Genomic DNA, 18,467 nt, shown 5'->3' on the forward strand with positions numbered 1-18,467 from the left:
ACCGAGTTATATTTCAAATACAGTAAGCTAAGCACTACTGGATAGACCATGAACATTCTCAAATTAAGTTTCGATTTCCCCCTCGCTTGGACGTAAATGGGTGGAGCTAGACGTTTCAACCACACCCTCACCCTACAGCTAAACGTAACTCCACCCATTATGTCCACAGAGGTGGAGCTGGTCGTCATCTGGGTCTGCAGTCCACATAGCAATTTTTTTCTGGCCCAGCTCCGGGCCACACAATCACTTTTCCCTCGGCCCAAGTACCGCAAAGAATGACGGCCCTGAAGTGGCCCAGAACTGGGTTAAAGACAAGGGTCACACATGGGCCATAACTGGCCCGAATCTCAGCCAGTTAGTCACCTTTAACTGGCCCTGAACTGGGCCAAAACAGGTTTTATTATTGGTACCAATTCTCAGCCATAAGTTAACCATATCGACACCACCCTTTAACCAGAAACCCCAAAACTGAGCCATAACCCAGCCTAATCTTACCCAAACCATGTGAACAAATAAGGCACAAGAAAATTCAATTCTCAAAAATAGTTTATTTAACAATAGGCACAAGCCAATAATAATAAATTATTATTATTTTCTATTTTTTTAGTACATTCAAAGCTTAACATCTTATTACCACCTCAAAATGCATTTAATTTCAAAACGTTCTGGTCTGTCTTAAACAGTAGTTTACTTATTGTAGTAATGCACAAGCCAAAAAAAAAAAAAAAAAAGATTTTGTGAACACCATTTTAGTTGCCTGAACAGCCAACTATGTACAACATTTTTCAGTTCTAACTAAATGAATCTATCAATGAATCTAGCACTGAAATTTAAACATATTATAATGTAATTTTACTCTCAATAAACATAGAGCAAATAATAAAAAAATTACTTAAAACAAATTTGCACATAAGATTGTTTGTATGTGTGAGGGAGAAAGTGATGCTATTTAGGACTCTTCTCAGGAAGTGAAGTACAGCTCTGCAGCCCCTCTTTTCTCCTCAAGCGCTCTCCTCCATCTCTATCAGGAGCAAGCTGAAGCCATCTTTGTATTGTTGCTTCTATCTCCTGATCAGTGGCATTTGTCAGACGATTTTTTCCTCACAGCAGCTAAAAGACAAAATACTAAATTAATAAATACATATACAAATATTCATCCACCTACTGTAAATAAATTTAGGTAACAAATTAAAATAAGGTTGCTTCGGTTAAATTTTATACAGGAAATGATTGCTTATAATGTGGCACTATTGAATGACCCGCAGGCCGGTCGTGTCAGTCTGTACTCGCGTTCTCAAGTTCAAGGGTGAGTGCATAGATATAAACACAAAATGCAATATACAGAAAATAAAAGCTTTAGTGTGAAATCCCAATTGCAACGTTTGGTGATGTAATTTAAGCATTTGAACTTTTTTTAGGACAGCGCAAATTGTAGTGGCCCAGGCTATCTATTAGGTTTTGAATTTGCATAATAAAACGCTTGGCCATGGCCATGCACACCCCTTTAATGGGTTTGCCCTGGCCCCGTAATTCCAGTGAAGACAAATCTTGTTTCCAGCTGTCGATCCATAAGTCTGGAGTCAAAAACAAACAAAACTTGACTTGATGAAGTCAAGGATGAACTGGAAGTAGGAGCTGTTAGGAAAGACTACATGTCATGCCTGTGGTTTTGACTCTAAATGTTTCACAAATCATATGGGTGTGATGTTTGGGTGTCTGGCCATAGTGTAGATCCAAACATAGGTCCATAATATTTTTGCTATAGTTGTTGTGGAAATGTGAAGCAACACTGGCATTATTCCTGCTGCTGCTATTATTGCTGCTGTTGGTTGTTGCTTCTGCTGCTGCTGTTATTGCTGCTGCTGGTGATAATTTCTGTTGCTGCTGCAGAGCAAGTACGGGACTTGCCACTGCCAATACATAAACGACACGCTTCTGTGAGCAAGTAAGACCTGCTGCTGCTGTACAATATAGCATACTTGAATTACCTGTAGCAGATCTATACAGGTGGAACTGGGGAAGGTGGAGGGTTTCTGAAAGCGCGCTGCAACTGCTACAGCAAATGCTGACCAAGTGTTTGAAGGATGAGCAGCGAGCTCACTGATACAGCATGGAACCAATCAGCTGTGCCCTGTAGAGAATGATGTGATTGCAAGCAGATTGAGTTAAACGGGAGGTAAAATGCCCTATTCACAAGATGTAAAATATATCTATGATGTCCCCAGAGTGTGTGTGTGAAGTTTTAGCGCAAAATACCCCACAGATATTTTTATATAGCAAGTTAAAGTTGTCACTTTTTGAGGGTTTGCAAAAACGCACCGTTTTGTGCCTGGCCCTTTAAATGCAAATGAGCTGCTGCAGAGGGCGGGGTTTCAAGAGCTGGCGTGTGTTAGCGGCTGCTATTACCTCACGCATACACACAAAAATGACAGAAACTGTTCTGCCTTTAATGCTAAAACGGAGTCAGACTAAGATGGAGAGACTCAAGAAGAAGTGACAACATGTAGAATGCAACAGGACGTCTCTGAATGGTTAGTTGATGAATTTATGTTGCTGATGTGGAGTTAACTATCTTCAATTAGGATATTCTGTCATGATAAATCTATAAATCGCTCATATAGGAACTGTTATGAGATGCACACAGAGTGACTTTCTATTGCATGTGAAAAGATGGATGCTAAAGTTTGAGCTGACTCACAAATGTACTCTTATACAACAACTTTTCCTCTTCTCAACATGGACTGCGTGTTTCCGGGGGCGGGGTTTATGTAAATTCTAGGGTTAGTGATGTCACTAACCAGGGAGGAATGTTGTGTAGTCCCAACCAGCCGTTTGTTGTAGTCCTTTTAAAAGCAAATATCTTCCTTTGCTTTGAACTTTGAGTATTGTAACTTTGCAGATGTTGTTTATGCTCAAACAGCAACATTACACACTAACTAAAGTTAGAAAAGTGAAATCATAATCAACCACCCCTTTAAGGACCTATTAGTCTGCGCCATTAACGTACGACAGACTTATTTATCTCAAAAATATTTATAATTAGTGTCAATAAGCAGCAATTTCCTAATGTGACAATATGGGGGATGCCATCACAAAAGGTCAATGTGTATGTTCTGAGGGGTCAACAACACTGTAAAAGCTTTTTTTTTTTTGCCAAGACGTTAAGGTATGAATAGAATTTGCATTTCATAATGAAACCCGAGAAATATTCACTGGACTAAAATTGTGAAAACCAGCCCAGGTCTCCCAAAGTAAAAAAAAAAAAAAAAAAAAAGAACAATAGAAACAAAAGAGGTCTGAATTCAGTGTATTGAGACACACTTTATACAAGACTCGTGTTACAGTGCAATTACATTGGTAAGTACTAAAGTAGTGAAATGAATATACTTTGAAGAGCGTCTGAAGTGATAAAGTAACGATAAGCATATACTTGCTCAACAGTTTTCTTCACAGGGTAACATGATGCTAAACCAGTGTGAAAGCAACACCTGACAGGTGAGTGTGACTCCGCCCATGTTCACCATATAGCCTTTCTCACATTAAAACCAGCATCTGTCTCACACAAACACTCACACACTCGGCAAGCTTCAGAGACAACTAGAGGACGACTACAGGGCAGCATGTCTAATATTGCAAAGGTTCTTTCTAGGAGGCAAGACAGAGGAGAAGGAGTGGGAACAAATGAGAATGCGGTTCCCTTCAATAAGCAGGACTACGAGAGCCTGAAGCGGGAATGTCTGGCGAAAAGAACCCTGTTCTGTGACCCGACCTTCCCTGCTGAATCCGACTCTCTGGGATACAACGAACTCGGGCGGTACTCCTTCAAGACCAAAGGAGTGGAGTGGAAGAGACCAAAGGTACTGTAATGTCCTCTGTGTGTGTATGTGCTTCAGGTAAACCCTACGTTATGGGGACAAAATGTCCACACACAAATATGGCAATATCTGACATCCTTGACCTTGTGGGGAAATTTTTTGAAAACAGCTCATAAATCATACAGAATGATGTTTTTTGAAAATGTAAAAATGCAGAAAGTTTTCTGTGATGGGTAGGCTTAGGGGATAGAACATACAGTTAAAAAATCATTATGTCTATGCTAAGTTATGTGTGTGTGCTTTCTTTGCACAGGTGGAGTTTAGGCAAATATAAAGGCGTGTTTTTGTGATGTTTGTTTGTTTTATAGAATCTTTTTTATAGAATCTTAAAAAAAAACTTTTTACCCAGTTAGTTACTTTAAAAAAGAGTAAAATAAAAAAAGTAGTGAGGTTAATTCAAAAGTAATAAGGTACATTTAAAATATTACCATTAATATTAAATAGTATTTTTTTTTTCATCCTTGTGTGTTATAATTTTAATTACATATTTTTGTATTGTATTTTTTCAAGTCTTTAAGGTGATATTTCCATTCACAAGGAACAATGGGAAGAGTTTTAGTAATTAATAACAGGTACTATTAAATAAAATCATTTAAAAAATGGTCAAATTGAAAATGCATGTTTAATTGCTGCCTTTGAAGTCAAACAAAAATTCAAAAAACTTAAAGTAAAACGTTCATTGCACTTTTTTAACCACTTTGAATTGAATTAATCAAGCTGAAATTCAAATAGTAGAAATGACAAACATTTTAAAACAATAATAATTTAGAAAAGAACAAAAAACATATAGGTCTATTTTTTTTATTATATATATATATATATAAAATAGAATAAAAAGAAAAATGTTGATAGGACATGAAACATTTTTACAGCTTAGCTGATATGCGAAACATGTATTGTTCTGTACGTGTGCGTGCATAGATATGCTCACTATGGTAACCGAAGGCAGCTCAGGTGTTAGAAGGATCTTTGTGCGTTTTTGTGTGTGTGTGTGTGTGTGTGTGTGTTGATACTTACAACAAGCATACTCCCTACTCATTGGTTTGCATTGTTATATAAACAAACACTTTTATCTGTATTTTTTTCTTTTATGAGTATTAGCAACCACACAATTGATCAACTGAACCTTTTAAATGCGCTGTTTGCTAAGAGCAAATAAAACATATTGTTACTCATGTGTACCATTGCAAAACGTAATAATATCAGATATAATTATGCTCAAATTGTCAATTTTTAAAGGAGCTGTGCTCAAACCCAGAGTTCATTGTGGACGGCGCCAAGCGGACGGACATCTGCCAGGGAGCTTTAGGTAGGAAAAGATCCTTTTGGTCACAATAGTGTTCGGGTGTGGCCTGTAGAGGAATACAATGAATCATTTAGGATTCTCACTAACATGGTGGTCAATACAGGTGAAGACATTATTACTGAAGTGCAGCATCAACACACATGATGAATACGGAATTTCAGGATCGGTTGAATTTTTTATTATGATATCAAATGAGGTGTTTAGTTACCTGTATGATATCTCCTGGTGTGTCTGCTTTATGTTGACTTGAGTGCACTGTCCTCCACCCCAAACTCACACAGACTCGTATTGTGCGGAGCTAACCACAGACACAATGAATATAAACCCTTTACATGCGGCTTCACAAAAATTCAAACTCTTAATATGATAAATTAACACCATAGAGCCATTTTGTTTGTTCAAACAAAAAGAGACATGTAAAATTGTACAGAGCCCCCAACAGGAAATGGTCATGAAGAAATATGAGATGGGAAGAAAAATGATATTTCAATGCATTTTTCGTTCCCCCAAGAAATTCACAGCGATTGCAAGGTTATACAGGGAATGTGATATTTTTGCAAGAGAACTCAAAAGTACCTAAAGGGACACGGTGGTAGAAAAAAATATGTGCCGGGAAGAAAAAAAGTATGTCAATGCTTTTGCGTTCCCCCCAAGAAAGTTCACGTTCACTCGCAAAGAGCTCAAAAGGTTTCGTTTCTCAGGGGAACGCAAATTTTTGCTAGAGAACGCAAAAGCATTGACATATATCCTCCCGTCACATATTTTTTCCCATCATCATGTCACTTTAGGGGCTCCGTACAAAAGTTGTGCAAGCTCATGAAAAGTTTCTCTGGAGAACGCAATATTTTTTGCAAGAGAACGCAAAAGATGTGTAAGCTTTCTCCGGGGAACGCAATTTTTCTTTTCTTTTTTGCAAAAGAACACAAAAGTTGCGCGAGCGAATGAAAAGTTTCTTGGGGGAGCGTAAAATCCGCAACAGAACGCAAACGTTTTGCAAGCGAATGCAAAAGCACTGAAAGATGGAGGATGTGGGATGAAATACATGCTCAAGTGTTAGTGGTAAGTAGTTAAGAACAAAGTATGGAGCAATAATAATAATGATGCTAGCTTCAGCAACCGTTAATTAACGTTATCTCACACTACAATTGCACAACTTCTGTTGTGAAAAAACATGGGCGTGGTTAAAGACTTAAGCTTGAAGGTTGTAGGTTCAAATCCCACAATGGTTGATCCATGAACCATCAGGACTGAGCAATACATATACGCCCAGGATACTCATTGAGCAAAACACTGAAGACCAGCTTGATCCTGCAAGACTATCGCTGTAATTAATGCACTGAAAGTTATTTTGCATAAAATCATTTGCTCAAGGCACAACAAATATCTAATGATGATACATTGGCAGGTGACTGTTGGTTGCTGGCAGCCATTGCATCTCTGACTCTGCATAATGAGATTCTGGAACGTGTAGTTCCACCTGGACAGAGTTTTACGGAGGACTATAGCGGCATCTTTCACTTTCAGGTCAGAACATACAAACAGACTGAGTCCACATTGAAGATCTGGGATTTAAAGTCTAATTTAAACTTGGGGGGGGAATGGTCAATACTTCATTCAAGTATTTCTTACGATGCACCATATGATCATATTATCGTCTCTTCAGTTCTGGCAGTACGGTGTATGGGTGGATGTGGTCATTGATGACCGGCTGCCCACCAGAGATGGGAAGCTGCTGTTTGTTCACTCCGCCGAGGGCTCTGAGTTTTGGAGCGCTCTACTGGAGAAGGCCTATGCCAAGTGAGTGTGTGTTTATTCATCAAAAATTACCTGCTACTTCTTACCTGAACTGCAATGTTGAACATGATATGAGTCATCTGAATAGCTTGGTAAACACTCTGCCTACAACCACAGCCTACAAAATACACAACGTTCATCCAACATCACATATCCGTGAGATTCCAACTGGTGACGCTGATTTCTACCCTTGTTTTGAAGGGTAACCGGGTCATATGAAGCTCTGTCGGGTGGTACGACCACTGAGGGTTTTGAGGATTTCACCGGAGGCATCGCTGAGAACTATGAGCTGAGCAAAGCTCCTCCGTACCTGTTTAAGATCATGCAGAAAGCCCTGACGCTGGGCTCATTACTGGGCTGCTCCATTGATGTGAGTCGTATTCCACGCATTTTGAGCTGTAGTGTAGTAAGAAATAGTGATTAATACATAATACATTCAGCTAAATGTTTTGTTGGAGCTGTGGTATACTTAACAAACACACTTTAGATACCCAAAGCCCTTATTTATGAAGATCCAGATTAAAGCTGGAGACTAATTTTCTTTTGAGACCGAACAATTTGCATGTGCTTCAAGGATGTTTTGCAGGCGACTTACTAAGAATACTTGCCACATATGCAAATAGGTTAGTCTCACCAATATTTCAAGGATTTTGTGTGTGGAAATATCAAATGTTAGGTCACTTGTGGCTAAATATTTAAAATCTTACTAACCCAAACACTTTAAATGGTCGTGCCATTGCTCTAATGTGGGAAAAGCTAATAGAAATAATTTGTTCATTATTGAGCAGATTTCCAGTTCCTATGAGACGGAGGCGGTGACGAGTCTGAAGCTGGTGAAGGGCCATGCCTACTCCGTCACGGCCGCAGAGGAGGTCAGACATCGCCACTGATGCTGAAATATGGATTCGATAGGAATAATTTGAAGTAGATCTAATGATTGTCACCTTACATGCAGGTTCACTTCAAAGGTAATCTGGTTGAACTGGTGCGTATCAGGAACCCGTGGGGTCAGGTGGAGTGGACAGGCCCTTGGAGTGATGAGTTAGTTCCCTAAACAGATCGTACTAGTTGAACATCAGTCTTTAGGGTCCTGTAAAATGTTTACCATCTCTTCCTCAGTTCAAAAGAATGGGATAGCATCCTGCCAGATGAGAAAGCTAAACTGGATTATTCAGCTGAAGATGGAGAGTTCTGGTAAGAGAACTTGAGATTTTTTAACCCTCAACATCGTAACAAATACCTTGGTTGACGAATCTTCCTTGTCCTGTCAGGATGGCGTATTCTGACTTCATACAGCAGTTCTCCAAGTTGGAGATCTGTAATCTGACTCCAGACACTCTTTCAAGTGAGGATGTGAGCCGCTGGAACTACAGCCAGTTTGAAGGCACCTGGAGGGTGGGCTCCACCGCAGGAGGCTGCAGGAACAACCCAGGTATATCAAATCAACATGCATGTGCTTGAAACCAAATTTGGTTTTAAAGTTGTTTTTGTTCCACCGTCCAACCATTTGGTTTCTCCTCTCTAGCTACATTCTGCTCAAACCCTCAGTTTGTGATCAAGCTGGAGGATGCAGATGATGATCCCTATGATGGAGAAGAGGGATGCACTTTCCTTCTGGGTCTAATGCAGAAAGATGGTCGTAAAGACAAGCGGTTTGGACGAGACCTGAACACCATTGGCTTTGCCATCTATAAGGTAACTGGTTAAATACAATCAGTAATAACATTGCAACTGGAAACAACATTACCATCAGGGACGTGCACAGGGGGGTTGCTCAGGTTGCCCGGGCAACTGCCCATATGCCCTTCTCGACTCACTTTGCCCTTCCGAGGGGGAAAAAATAAATAAATAAAAAGTACAATGGAGGCAGAATTTCACGTAGGCCTAGATAATTATTATTATTTTTTTTTAAACCGCAAAGCCTCATTCACTTCCATTCGGGCACCGAAAGTGAAAGTCAGTAGGGGAAGGGCAAACTCTGTTTACGTGGCTGCAGCGCTGCACGCGACCGGCACATGAGCTGAGCCTGCATGAGCGGACCTAGAAGGAGATTGTCGCGGTTGTCAGACGACTCAACGTTGTCGGAAAAGTATGAAGGTAAAACAGTAGCAAAACTCGAGAGCATGTAAATGTGAATTTGAGAACTTGTACAATAAATATTCGTACTTGTACATGAACATTTACACTCACAGCTCCAATGTGAAAACCTGTAAAATAAAAATCTGAAGTTGAATGTTGAAATTTGCACTCGCAAACAATAGTCACAAACCTGTATTCTGAATCTGAAGCTGCAGACAAGTAGACACAAATGTGTAAAATGCCATTCACAGAAATACAACGACAGACACAAACTTGTAATATATATTTTGCGTTTAATCTTACGTTCACATTCGCGGTACTTCCTCAATTAAGCACTTGCAGCTTCTCAAATCTGTCACTGCAATTTCAAATTTCGCGCCTTGACTTTTGCTACTCTTTTCGCGATTTATTAGGTGCAAAACTAATTTGTGCACTTGAAACTCAGAGGCGGTGAGAGGGAAAGGGGGGCGGGAGGAGGGGGGGGGGGGTCAAAGGAGCCGTTTTATTGGTTGGCACCTAGCCAATGAAATGGGAGTTCGATGATGTCACGAAACCCGCGTGCACTGAAACACTAACATGGCTTAATGCATTAGACTGATATTAAAATAAATAAACGAAATTATCAAACTCAGTAGACACAATGCTAATGCATACTACAGAAAAGCAGATGAGCACAGAATATGACGTAAAACATATGACGTATGCCATATATATATATGCCCTATATATATATATGCAGAGCCGTCGCATAGACTGTGCGAACTGTGCAACCGCACAGGGCCTCGCGCCACTAGGGGGCCTCGCAATCCTGCTGTTTTTTTTTTTTTTTTTTTTTTTTTACATATTTGTTTGTTGTTGTCCCCACCACTTTTTAAAACATCTCGCGGCACGAATATAACAATTCTACAAATAAAACATCTCCAGTTAACTGGCAGAGCATTCATTTCGTTCGTTTTTTAAATAAGAAATGATCTAGCGCTGAAATGTTTTTTTAAATCAAGTGATCAAAGTGCTCGTTGCCGCTGCGATCAGTGGGCGGATACAGTGTTTTCTCGTGTGGCTCGCGCACACACCGCACTAACTTCACTCGGACGCGCGCTTCAGTCCGTTGCGAATACTGTCTTCGTTCTGGTGAAATCACCAAACATAATGCACACAAATGTGTCCCTGCTTGATATACAATCACTGATGAACATAATCGGTTTTGATGAGGGAAAAAACTATACGATAAAAAAATACTATCCGAGGGCGGACTAGAACCGAAAACCTCTGACACGATAGGCGAAAGTTCTTCCACTCGACCATTAAGATACATGTTTTAACATAGGCGGATATATGTATATATTCACATGAAAATTCTCGAGCTGACTTGATGTAAAGCCGCTCGTTGCACATTTGATTTTTTTCCCTCTGAAATAAATAGCAAAAAGTCATAGCTGACTCTGAGACTATGTGCATGATTATGCTGTATTATTTTACTTGATAAAAATGTCTTGCAGCGAGGTTATCCGAGTGTCATGCGCAATTGAGCATCCACATCAAAGAGCAGGGCCTCGCATTTCAAGTTCGCACAGGGCCTCGCACCCCACCTGCGACGGCACTGTATATATGTATACCATAGACTGTAAAAGACACACACACACACACACACACACACACACGTACGTATATATATATATATATATATATATATATAATTTATTTATGTTTCGTTTGTTTTTGTGTGTCCAACAGTTAGGCTAGGGTGAATATTTAAAACATTTACATTTTTCCAAAGCGACTTACATTGCATATTAAGGTATACATTTTACATTATTATCAGATAATTTAGGTGCATTTTCATATTGCAATGGAATTGGCACATATATATATATATATATATATATATATATATGAAGAGTTCAGATGCAAAAGCCTCTAAATGCCATTTGTAATTTTCTTATAGAATGATCATTTTTATCAAGCTCGTATATTTAAGTTCAGTAATTTCACTTGAATGATAATTAATAGGTAATCTTCACTGCCATTTAAGTGAAATTATTGAATTTAAATATACGAGCATCTGAACTCTTCATATATAAGCAAATGTGTGTTCAGTGCAAATAAACTTGCTGCCTAGTGTTTTATTAATAAAGTAACAAATTATGTGTTTTTTTTATTGTTTTTAATTTTTATTTTATAACTGTTGGTCCATTAAGCCTCATTAAGCGTTTTCTTGGGTTTCGAGGAAAACGTACAATTAAACGCGTTGCGTTCATATTCTGTGCTCAATTTTTTTCTGTATAGGCTATATGGTGTTTCCTGTTTGGTCTTTTAATACCACTGTCTCAATTAAACGGGTTGCGTTCATATTCTGTAAAACTATTCCAGTAAGACTAATGATATTTCATAAAAATATTTTCCAAGCGTTTTAAAAAATAGCTGATACATATGCATACAAATGTTTGCATTGTGGCTGGCGTTGTTCATTGGTGAGGCATCGACCAATAAAATGACTTCATTCCGACCCCAGCCCCGCCCCCGACTCTGCTCTCTCAAGTCTGCATTTACAAGTGCACGAGTGAGTTTTGCTACAGGCATATCGCAAAAAGAGTAGCAAAAGTCAAAGCGCTAGGATTTGAAGCTGTACTGCCAGATATGAGAGGTTGTGAGTGCCGACTTGTGGTTGTACAACGAAACTGAACTAAAGCACAAAGATAAATGTGTAGTACACAATTGTGCCTGTCATTTTGTTTATGTAAATGACACTTTACACATTTGTAACTATTAATCTGCAACTTCGAATTCAAAACACAGGTGTTCTGAGTATTGTCTGTGTGTGCAAATCGATAGATGCAGCTTTTCACATCAGAGCTGCAAGTATAAATTTCAACTTACAAATACAAATATTAATTTTACAAGTTCTCACATTCAAATTAGCAAGCTCTCGAGTTTTGCTACTGTTTTACCTTCATAGTAAAGGTGAGTTTGTGATGTATAACAAACGAACGATCATCATCAGGGTTCCAGACTGCGACCATTTTTTGAGAATGTGCGAGTTAAAATTTGATGTGGTCGCATTTGTGCAAGTGCATGGTCATGCATGTAGGCTACTACTCAGTTAAATTCACGCATGAATTTTCCTGCATTGAACTTGTTTTAGCGCCCGCCAAATTGATTTTTTGTCCCGCCAAAGTCTTATTTGATCGGTGAGTAATGTAGATGAACTGCTGCGCTTGTGACAGGAACAAGCAGAGAGAGAGAGAGAGAGAGAAAGAGAGAGAGAGAGAGAGACACCCGGTCGCGCGCGCGCACTCTCTCTCTTCGGAGACAGGCGAAAGTGTAAACAAGACACCGTCTCCAAACTAAGCGCTGTCTTGCTCTCTCTCCCTCGCACATTTTAATCAAAATAAATCGACACGGTGGTAAAAGGTCGGAAGACCAAAAGTTTCATGTGGGGCATTTTTTTCCTGAAATACCGCTGGGTGTGAATTGTGCTAAATAAGTTGCCTTATCTTCTCTGAAAAGCGTTCCGGACATTCAGCTGGCATAAAACAACACTTTAATAAAACGAAAAGGAAAAAAAAAAACTATCCAGTGATGAAATGTTTTCTGTGTTGACAGAAATCTTGGATGTCCATGTCCTAACTGCTGGGATAATCACACAACGCGCATGACACGTCCAATACGCGAACTAATGACTCCATTGAACCGATTTATTTTAATGAATAGTTAAAACAACTGATCTTTCCAACAGTGAACTCAGTAGACGTCTGAATCGGTGTATAACTAATCAGTAACACTTTACAATAAGGTTCTATTTATTACATAAATAACATAAAAAGTACAGTTTGCTTACTCAAGCTTAAGCTTTAAAATAAATAAAACCATTTGTTTTTTAAAAAGCGTATTACTACATTTTTCCACACAGTGCTATCAAGAAGAATCGTTAAAGAATCGGATCAATAATCAGAATCGTTAGTGGCATTATATTGATAAAATCTGTGTTATTATTAGTAGTAGGCTAGTTAAGGTGATTGCGTGCTGTATTTCAGTGTTTTACTTCTTTGTGTATATATATTGTAATAAAGACCCTGTTATTCTCAGTCCTTCATATAGCCTGTGAGTTTTTTCAGGGGTGCCCTTTTTTCAGGTCAGAGCAACTGCCCCTCAAAATTCATGTGCACGTCCCTGATTACCATCAACACCAAAGACAACTTCACAACCATCAGTACCACCAACCTTGCAACCACTTGTTCAGCAGTCTTGGTTCTAGAAGTGTCTTTCCTATTCATTTTCTCCATACAGATAAAAAAAATTCATGAACCAAACTAACCTGCGCCGAGATTAATTGCAAAATTACAAAATTTGATTTGAAGCAGTAAAGGAGGCCTATTTGAAAATAAAAAAATCTTTCTTTTTAGCATTCATGGGTAGTGCAGATCTTCACCTGGTGTTCGACTTCTAAAGATTTTTTTTTCCTGAAATATTGATTACTAGCGTCTGAGCTCATAGTACATATGTCTGGAAATATATTTAAAAAAATCTCTATGGAGAATGTGATTTTATTTCCAGAACCCGACTGTTGTACAACACATTATACAACACATTTTTTTCCATCAACATAACCATCAACATTACCACAGAATATTTTTTTATCGTGAAAATGTATGAATTTGAACATTGAATAATATAATATTCTTTGGTGTTTTTCAGGTTCCAGATGAGGTGTGTATGAGTTTTGAACATAAGAGTAACTGGACACCACAAATGTAACCAGTCATTCTTTCATTTATACGATACTACGGAGCACCTAAAGGGGCATTGTGATGAAAAAAAAATAGATGGGAGAAAAAAAAATATTTCAATGCGTTTGCGTTCTTTGCAAAACTCTCTCCTTTTGGGAGAGAACACAAAGTTTTTTGAGGAAAAGCAATCCTTTGGGAGAGAACGCAAAGTTTTTTGAGGAAAAGCAATTCTTTGGGAGAGAACGCAAAGTTTGGGGGAACACAATTATTTGGGAGAGAACGCAAAGTTTCTTGGGGGAATGCAGTTCTTTGGGAGAGATGCCAAGTTTTTCAGAGGAACGCAATCCATTAGGAAAGAACGCAAAGTTTCTCGGAGGAAATCCATTGGGAGAGAATTTAAAGTTTTTCAGGGAACACAATCCTTTGGGATAGAATGCAAAGTTACTCAGAGAAATGCAATTCTTTGGAAGAGAACACAAAGTTTCTCAGAGGAATGCAATCCATTAGGAAAGAACATAAAGTTTCTTGGGGGAACGCTATCGATTAGGAAAGAACGCAAAGTTTCTCAGAGGAACGCTATCCTTTGGGAGAGAACGCAAAGTTTCTCAGAGGAACGCAATCCTTTGGGAGAGAACGCAAAGTTTCTCAGAGGAACGCAATCCATTAGGAAAGAACGCAAAGTTTCTTGGGGGAACGCTATCCTTTGGGAGAGAACGCAAAATTTCTCAGAGGAACGCAATCCATTAGGAAAGAACGCAAAGTTTTTCAGAGGAACGCTATCCTTTGGGAGAGAACGCAAAATTTCTCGGGGAACACAATCCTTTGGGAGAGAACGCAAAGTTTCTCAGAGGAACGCAATCCTTTGGGAGAGAATGCAAAGTTTCTCAGAGGAACGCAATCCATTAGGAAAGAATGCAAAGTTTCTTGGGGGAACGCAATCCATTAGGAAAGAACGCAAAGTTTTTCAGAAGAACGCTATCCTTTGGGAGAGAACGCAAAATTTCTCGGGGAACACAATCCTTTGGGAGAGAACGCAAAGTTTCTCAGAGGAACGCAATCCTTTGGGAGAGAACGCAAAGTTTCTCAGAGGAACGCAATCCATTAGGAAAGAATGCAAAGTTTCTTGGGGGAACGCAATCCATTAGGAAAGAACGCAAAGTTTCTTGGGGGAACGCTATCCTTTGGGAGAGAACGCAAAGTTTCTCAGAGGAACGCAATCCTTTGGGAGAGAACGCAAAATTTCTCAGAGGAACGCAATCCATTAGGAAAGAACGCAAAGTTTTTCAGAGGAACACTATCCTTTGGGAGAGAACGCAAAGTTTCTCAGAGGAACTCAATCCTTTGGGAGAGAACGCAAAGTTTCTCAGAGGAACGCAATCCATTAGGAAAGAATGCAAAGTTTCTCAGAGGAACGCAATCCATTAGGAAAGAACGCAAAGTTTTTCAGAGGAACGCTATCCTTTGGGAGAGAACGCAAAATTTCTAGGGGAACACAATCCTTTGGGAGAGAACGCAAAGTTTCTTGGGGGAACGCAATTCTTTGTGATCGAATGCAAAAGCATTAAAATATGATTTTCTAACATACTATTTTTTTTTTTTTATCACCATACACCTATATGGAACAAGTTTTCAGATATAATTTCATCCGTGTTTGTGTTGCAGTTCAAGGGTGGCAACAATATTCATCTCGGTCCTGACGTACTGCTGCGTCAGCGGTCCACTGCAGGGAGCAGCACCTTCATCAACCTGCGAGAGATGAGCGAGCGCTTCAAACTGCCTCCTGGTGAATACGTCATCATCCCCTCCACTTTCGAGCCGCACCGCAAGGGAAGCTTCATATTGCGTCTGTTCACAGAGAAAGAGGCTGGTGCCAAGTGAGTTCCAAACTGTTCTAGTTTTAGACCACATGGTGGTGATGTTGCACGGGTTCTGTTCTGTCTAGAGTGGATAGTAACAAACACATCTGCTTGCTGTGTCTGACCAATAAATCATAATTGTTCCTTAAACACTCTTGTATTTGCACCCAAATGCATGATGGATGTATTTCTGACTCTCGTCCCTGCAGCCCGATGGATACAGAGATCAGTGCAGATATAAAAAGGGTGAATTTATCATTTATCATTTACAAACATAGCGTATATTATAATTAAATACATATACATATATTATTATTTTTTACTTAAAGTAATTTTTTCTTTCCCAGCAATACATATCCGAGAGTGATGTGGACCCACATTTCAAACACCTTTTCAAACAGATTGCTGGAAATGTAAGGCACATGATATATATATATTTTTAGTTTGGGGTAATTATCATTTTATTTTTCCCAGTTGCATGATCTTATCTTTACTCTGCAGGACTCAGAGGTGTCTGTGTTTGAACTACAGCAGACCCTGGACAGTGTTATCTCGAAACGTAGGAAAACACACTTTTCTATTTTTATTTGAATTTATATAAATATATAGATATTTGAATTTGCATTTGAAAGCCCCTTGTTCAACAGTCTGTGCTGGTCATTTTTTTCAATGTTTTGTGGTATTTCACATAGGATCAAATCTGAAGACAGATGGATTCAGTATGGAAACCTGTCGCCACATGATCAGCCTGCTAGATGTATCCTTACCTCACTAGATAATATGAATGTATAGATACTACATGGATTAATGTAGGGATTAGTAATATTTTTTTTGTCAGCCAAACCTCTTTGACTCTAAATATTTTCTACCCACTGAGATTTCAATAATTCATGTCACAGTTCTCTGATGATTTTTTCCTATAACTTATATATATATGTATTTTATATAAATATAGTTTTGGTAAGTGTTATTTTGATTGTTTTTATTTTTAAAATATTTATTCATTTTGATTTTACATTTAGTTAGCTTTTCATCAACTCACAAACTCCCTGCGATTTGCGAACCTCATTAAGGAATTTAAACACGAATTATCTAAATGTTTTAAGTGTGCGCAACATAGTGTCCTTTCATTGTACTCATGTAATCATCATAACCCAGCTATAACCTTTGACCTCCGTCCAGAGAGATGGCAGCGGCAAACTTGGCCTTGTGGAGTTTCACATACTGTGGACAAAGATTCAGAAATATTTGGTATAATATATATTTTGGTATAATATTTCAGATCAATTAAAAAGAAACTCTAATAACCGACAAGATATATTGTGCATTCCTACCACAGAGCAACATTTTTGTTCTGATCAATTCTTAATTTTATTATTGAATGTGGATTTTCTGTTATACCTCACCAGGACATTTTTAAGAACCGCGATACAGACAACTCAGGCACTATGAGTTCGCATGAGATGAGAGATGCCGTGAAGGAAGCAGGTAATGAGTCTATGTTAGACAGACCATTGAAGATAATGAATTAAGAATCCATTTCTTCTAAAAGAGTATAATAATATATAGATCGTAATATAGAGTGAAGTAATGCTTGCATGCATTTTTCTCTACAGGGTTCCAGCTGAACAACGAAGTACTTCAGGTGATAATCTCACGTTACGCCAATCAGCAGTACGCCATTGACTTCGATTGCTTCGTCGGCTGCCTGATTCGCCTGGAGATGCTCTTCAGTAAGTTTTGCTGAAGATTGGCTAGAAATGGAATTATGAAAGTTTATTTATTAGTGGTTTACTGTAACATTTTCACCTGTGCTCTACACAGAAATGTTTAAAACGTTCGATAAGAAGGAGACCGGGAAAATCGAGCTGGATATCTTGCAGGTGATGCACAAGTGTGACCATGGATGTTGATGTCTCTATCTTCTCAATGTAGTGTTATCATTTACAGATGTGTTGTTTTGTGTGTTGCAGTGGCTCTGCTTGGCCCTCAGTTGAAAATCCACTTATCATAATTCACAAGAAGTCAATTTCCTGCAATTAAACTGGAGGACACAGCAAATAAAGAACTGAACTGCTTTCAAAATGCAATTTGTTTATGGTTCATGGGCAATTTGTTTCATTTTTCATATTTACAAAGTAACTAATTTTGATGATTGTATGTCCTGTTTACAAATAAATACCATAGTTTCCACCAAAATAACATAGTACATTGTTTCTACTGTAAAAATCATAAACTAATAGGTATAGTATTGAATTATACCATGCATGGTATTTACATGGTGGTACAATGGTATCTTTATGCAATGCATATTTTTACAAGTAGTGCAATTCAACAGGCTTTTTTGTTTCAAGAACATTTGCCATTATTTTACTTCCATAGGTTTTCAGTACCACAAGAAACGTATAGCCTACAGTCACATTAACAACGTTAGCCTACAGTCAAGTTACATCAATTTCAAGTGATTTTAAAACACTAGCCTCTGTGTTTTACAGCGCGTGTTTGTTTCTAGTTTGTTGCAAAAGATTTTTGTATTAATTTAAAATAATTTATAAAAGACTTTTGGTTTGCAAAGTCCACTTCTTCTTTTGCTATTTTCCTAATAAAATACATAATTGCGTAATGTAGATTTTAGTTTTTTATCTGTCAAATTACATTCTGAAAATAAAAACAACACAACAAAACACACACACACACACACAAATGCACCCAAGTTTTCTATTAATACAGGTTTCTAAATATTTCCGAAATAATCTTGAATAAATTTAAAACATGCAGAATTGTCTTTTATTCCAGTCCACAAAATTCCCAAGTAGGCCTATATGAAAGT

At 38.4% G+C, this 18,467-nt stretch overlaps 1 protein-coding gene across 1 annotated transcript; it reads left to right on the plus strand.

Moving 5' to 3' along the window:
- Positions 1–3,556: 3,556 nt before the first annotated feature.
- Positions 3,557–17,832, plus strand: capn8 (calpain 8). The gene is made up of 21 exons (XM_084416944.1): positions 3,557–3,857; positions 5,115–5,184; positions 6,587–6,705; positions 6,845–6,978; positions 7,177–7,345; positions 7,764–7,847; positions 7,931–8,016; positions 8,095–8,169; positions 8,247–8,407; positions 8,501–8,670; positions 13,750–13,761; positions 15,444–15,655; positions 15,847–15,883; positions 15,985–16,050; positions 16,139–16,196; positions 16,330–16,394; positions 16,820–16,888; positions 17,047–17,125; positions 17,254–17,370; positions 17,462–17,520; positions 17,611–17,832. Exons 1-21 carry the CDS (start codon positions 3,621–3,623, stop codon positions 17,632–17,634), a joined length of 2,103 nt encoding a protein of 700 aa, XP_084273070.1. The 5' UTR covers positions 3,557–3,620; the 3' UTR covers positions 17,635–17,832.
- Positions 17,833–18,467: the final 635 nt, after the last annotated feature.

This window comes from Rutilus rutilus (genome assembly GCF_951802725.1).
Source record: "Rutilus rutilus genome assembly, chromosome: 8".
In the NCBI taxonomy this organism is placed as follows: Eukaryota; Metazoa; Chordata; class Actinopteri; order Cypriniformes; family Leuciscidae; genus Rutilus; species Rutilus rutilus.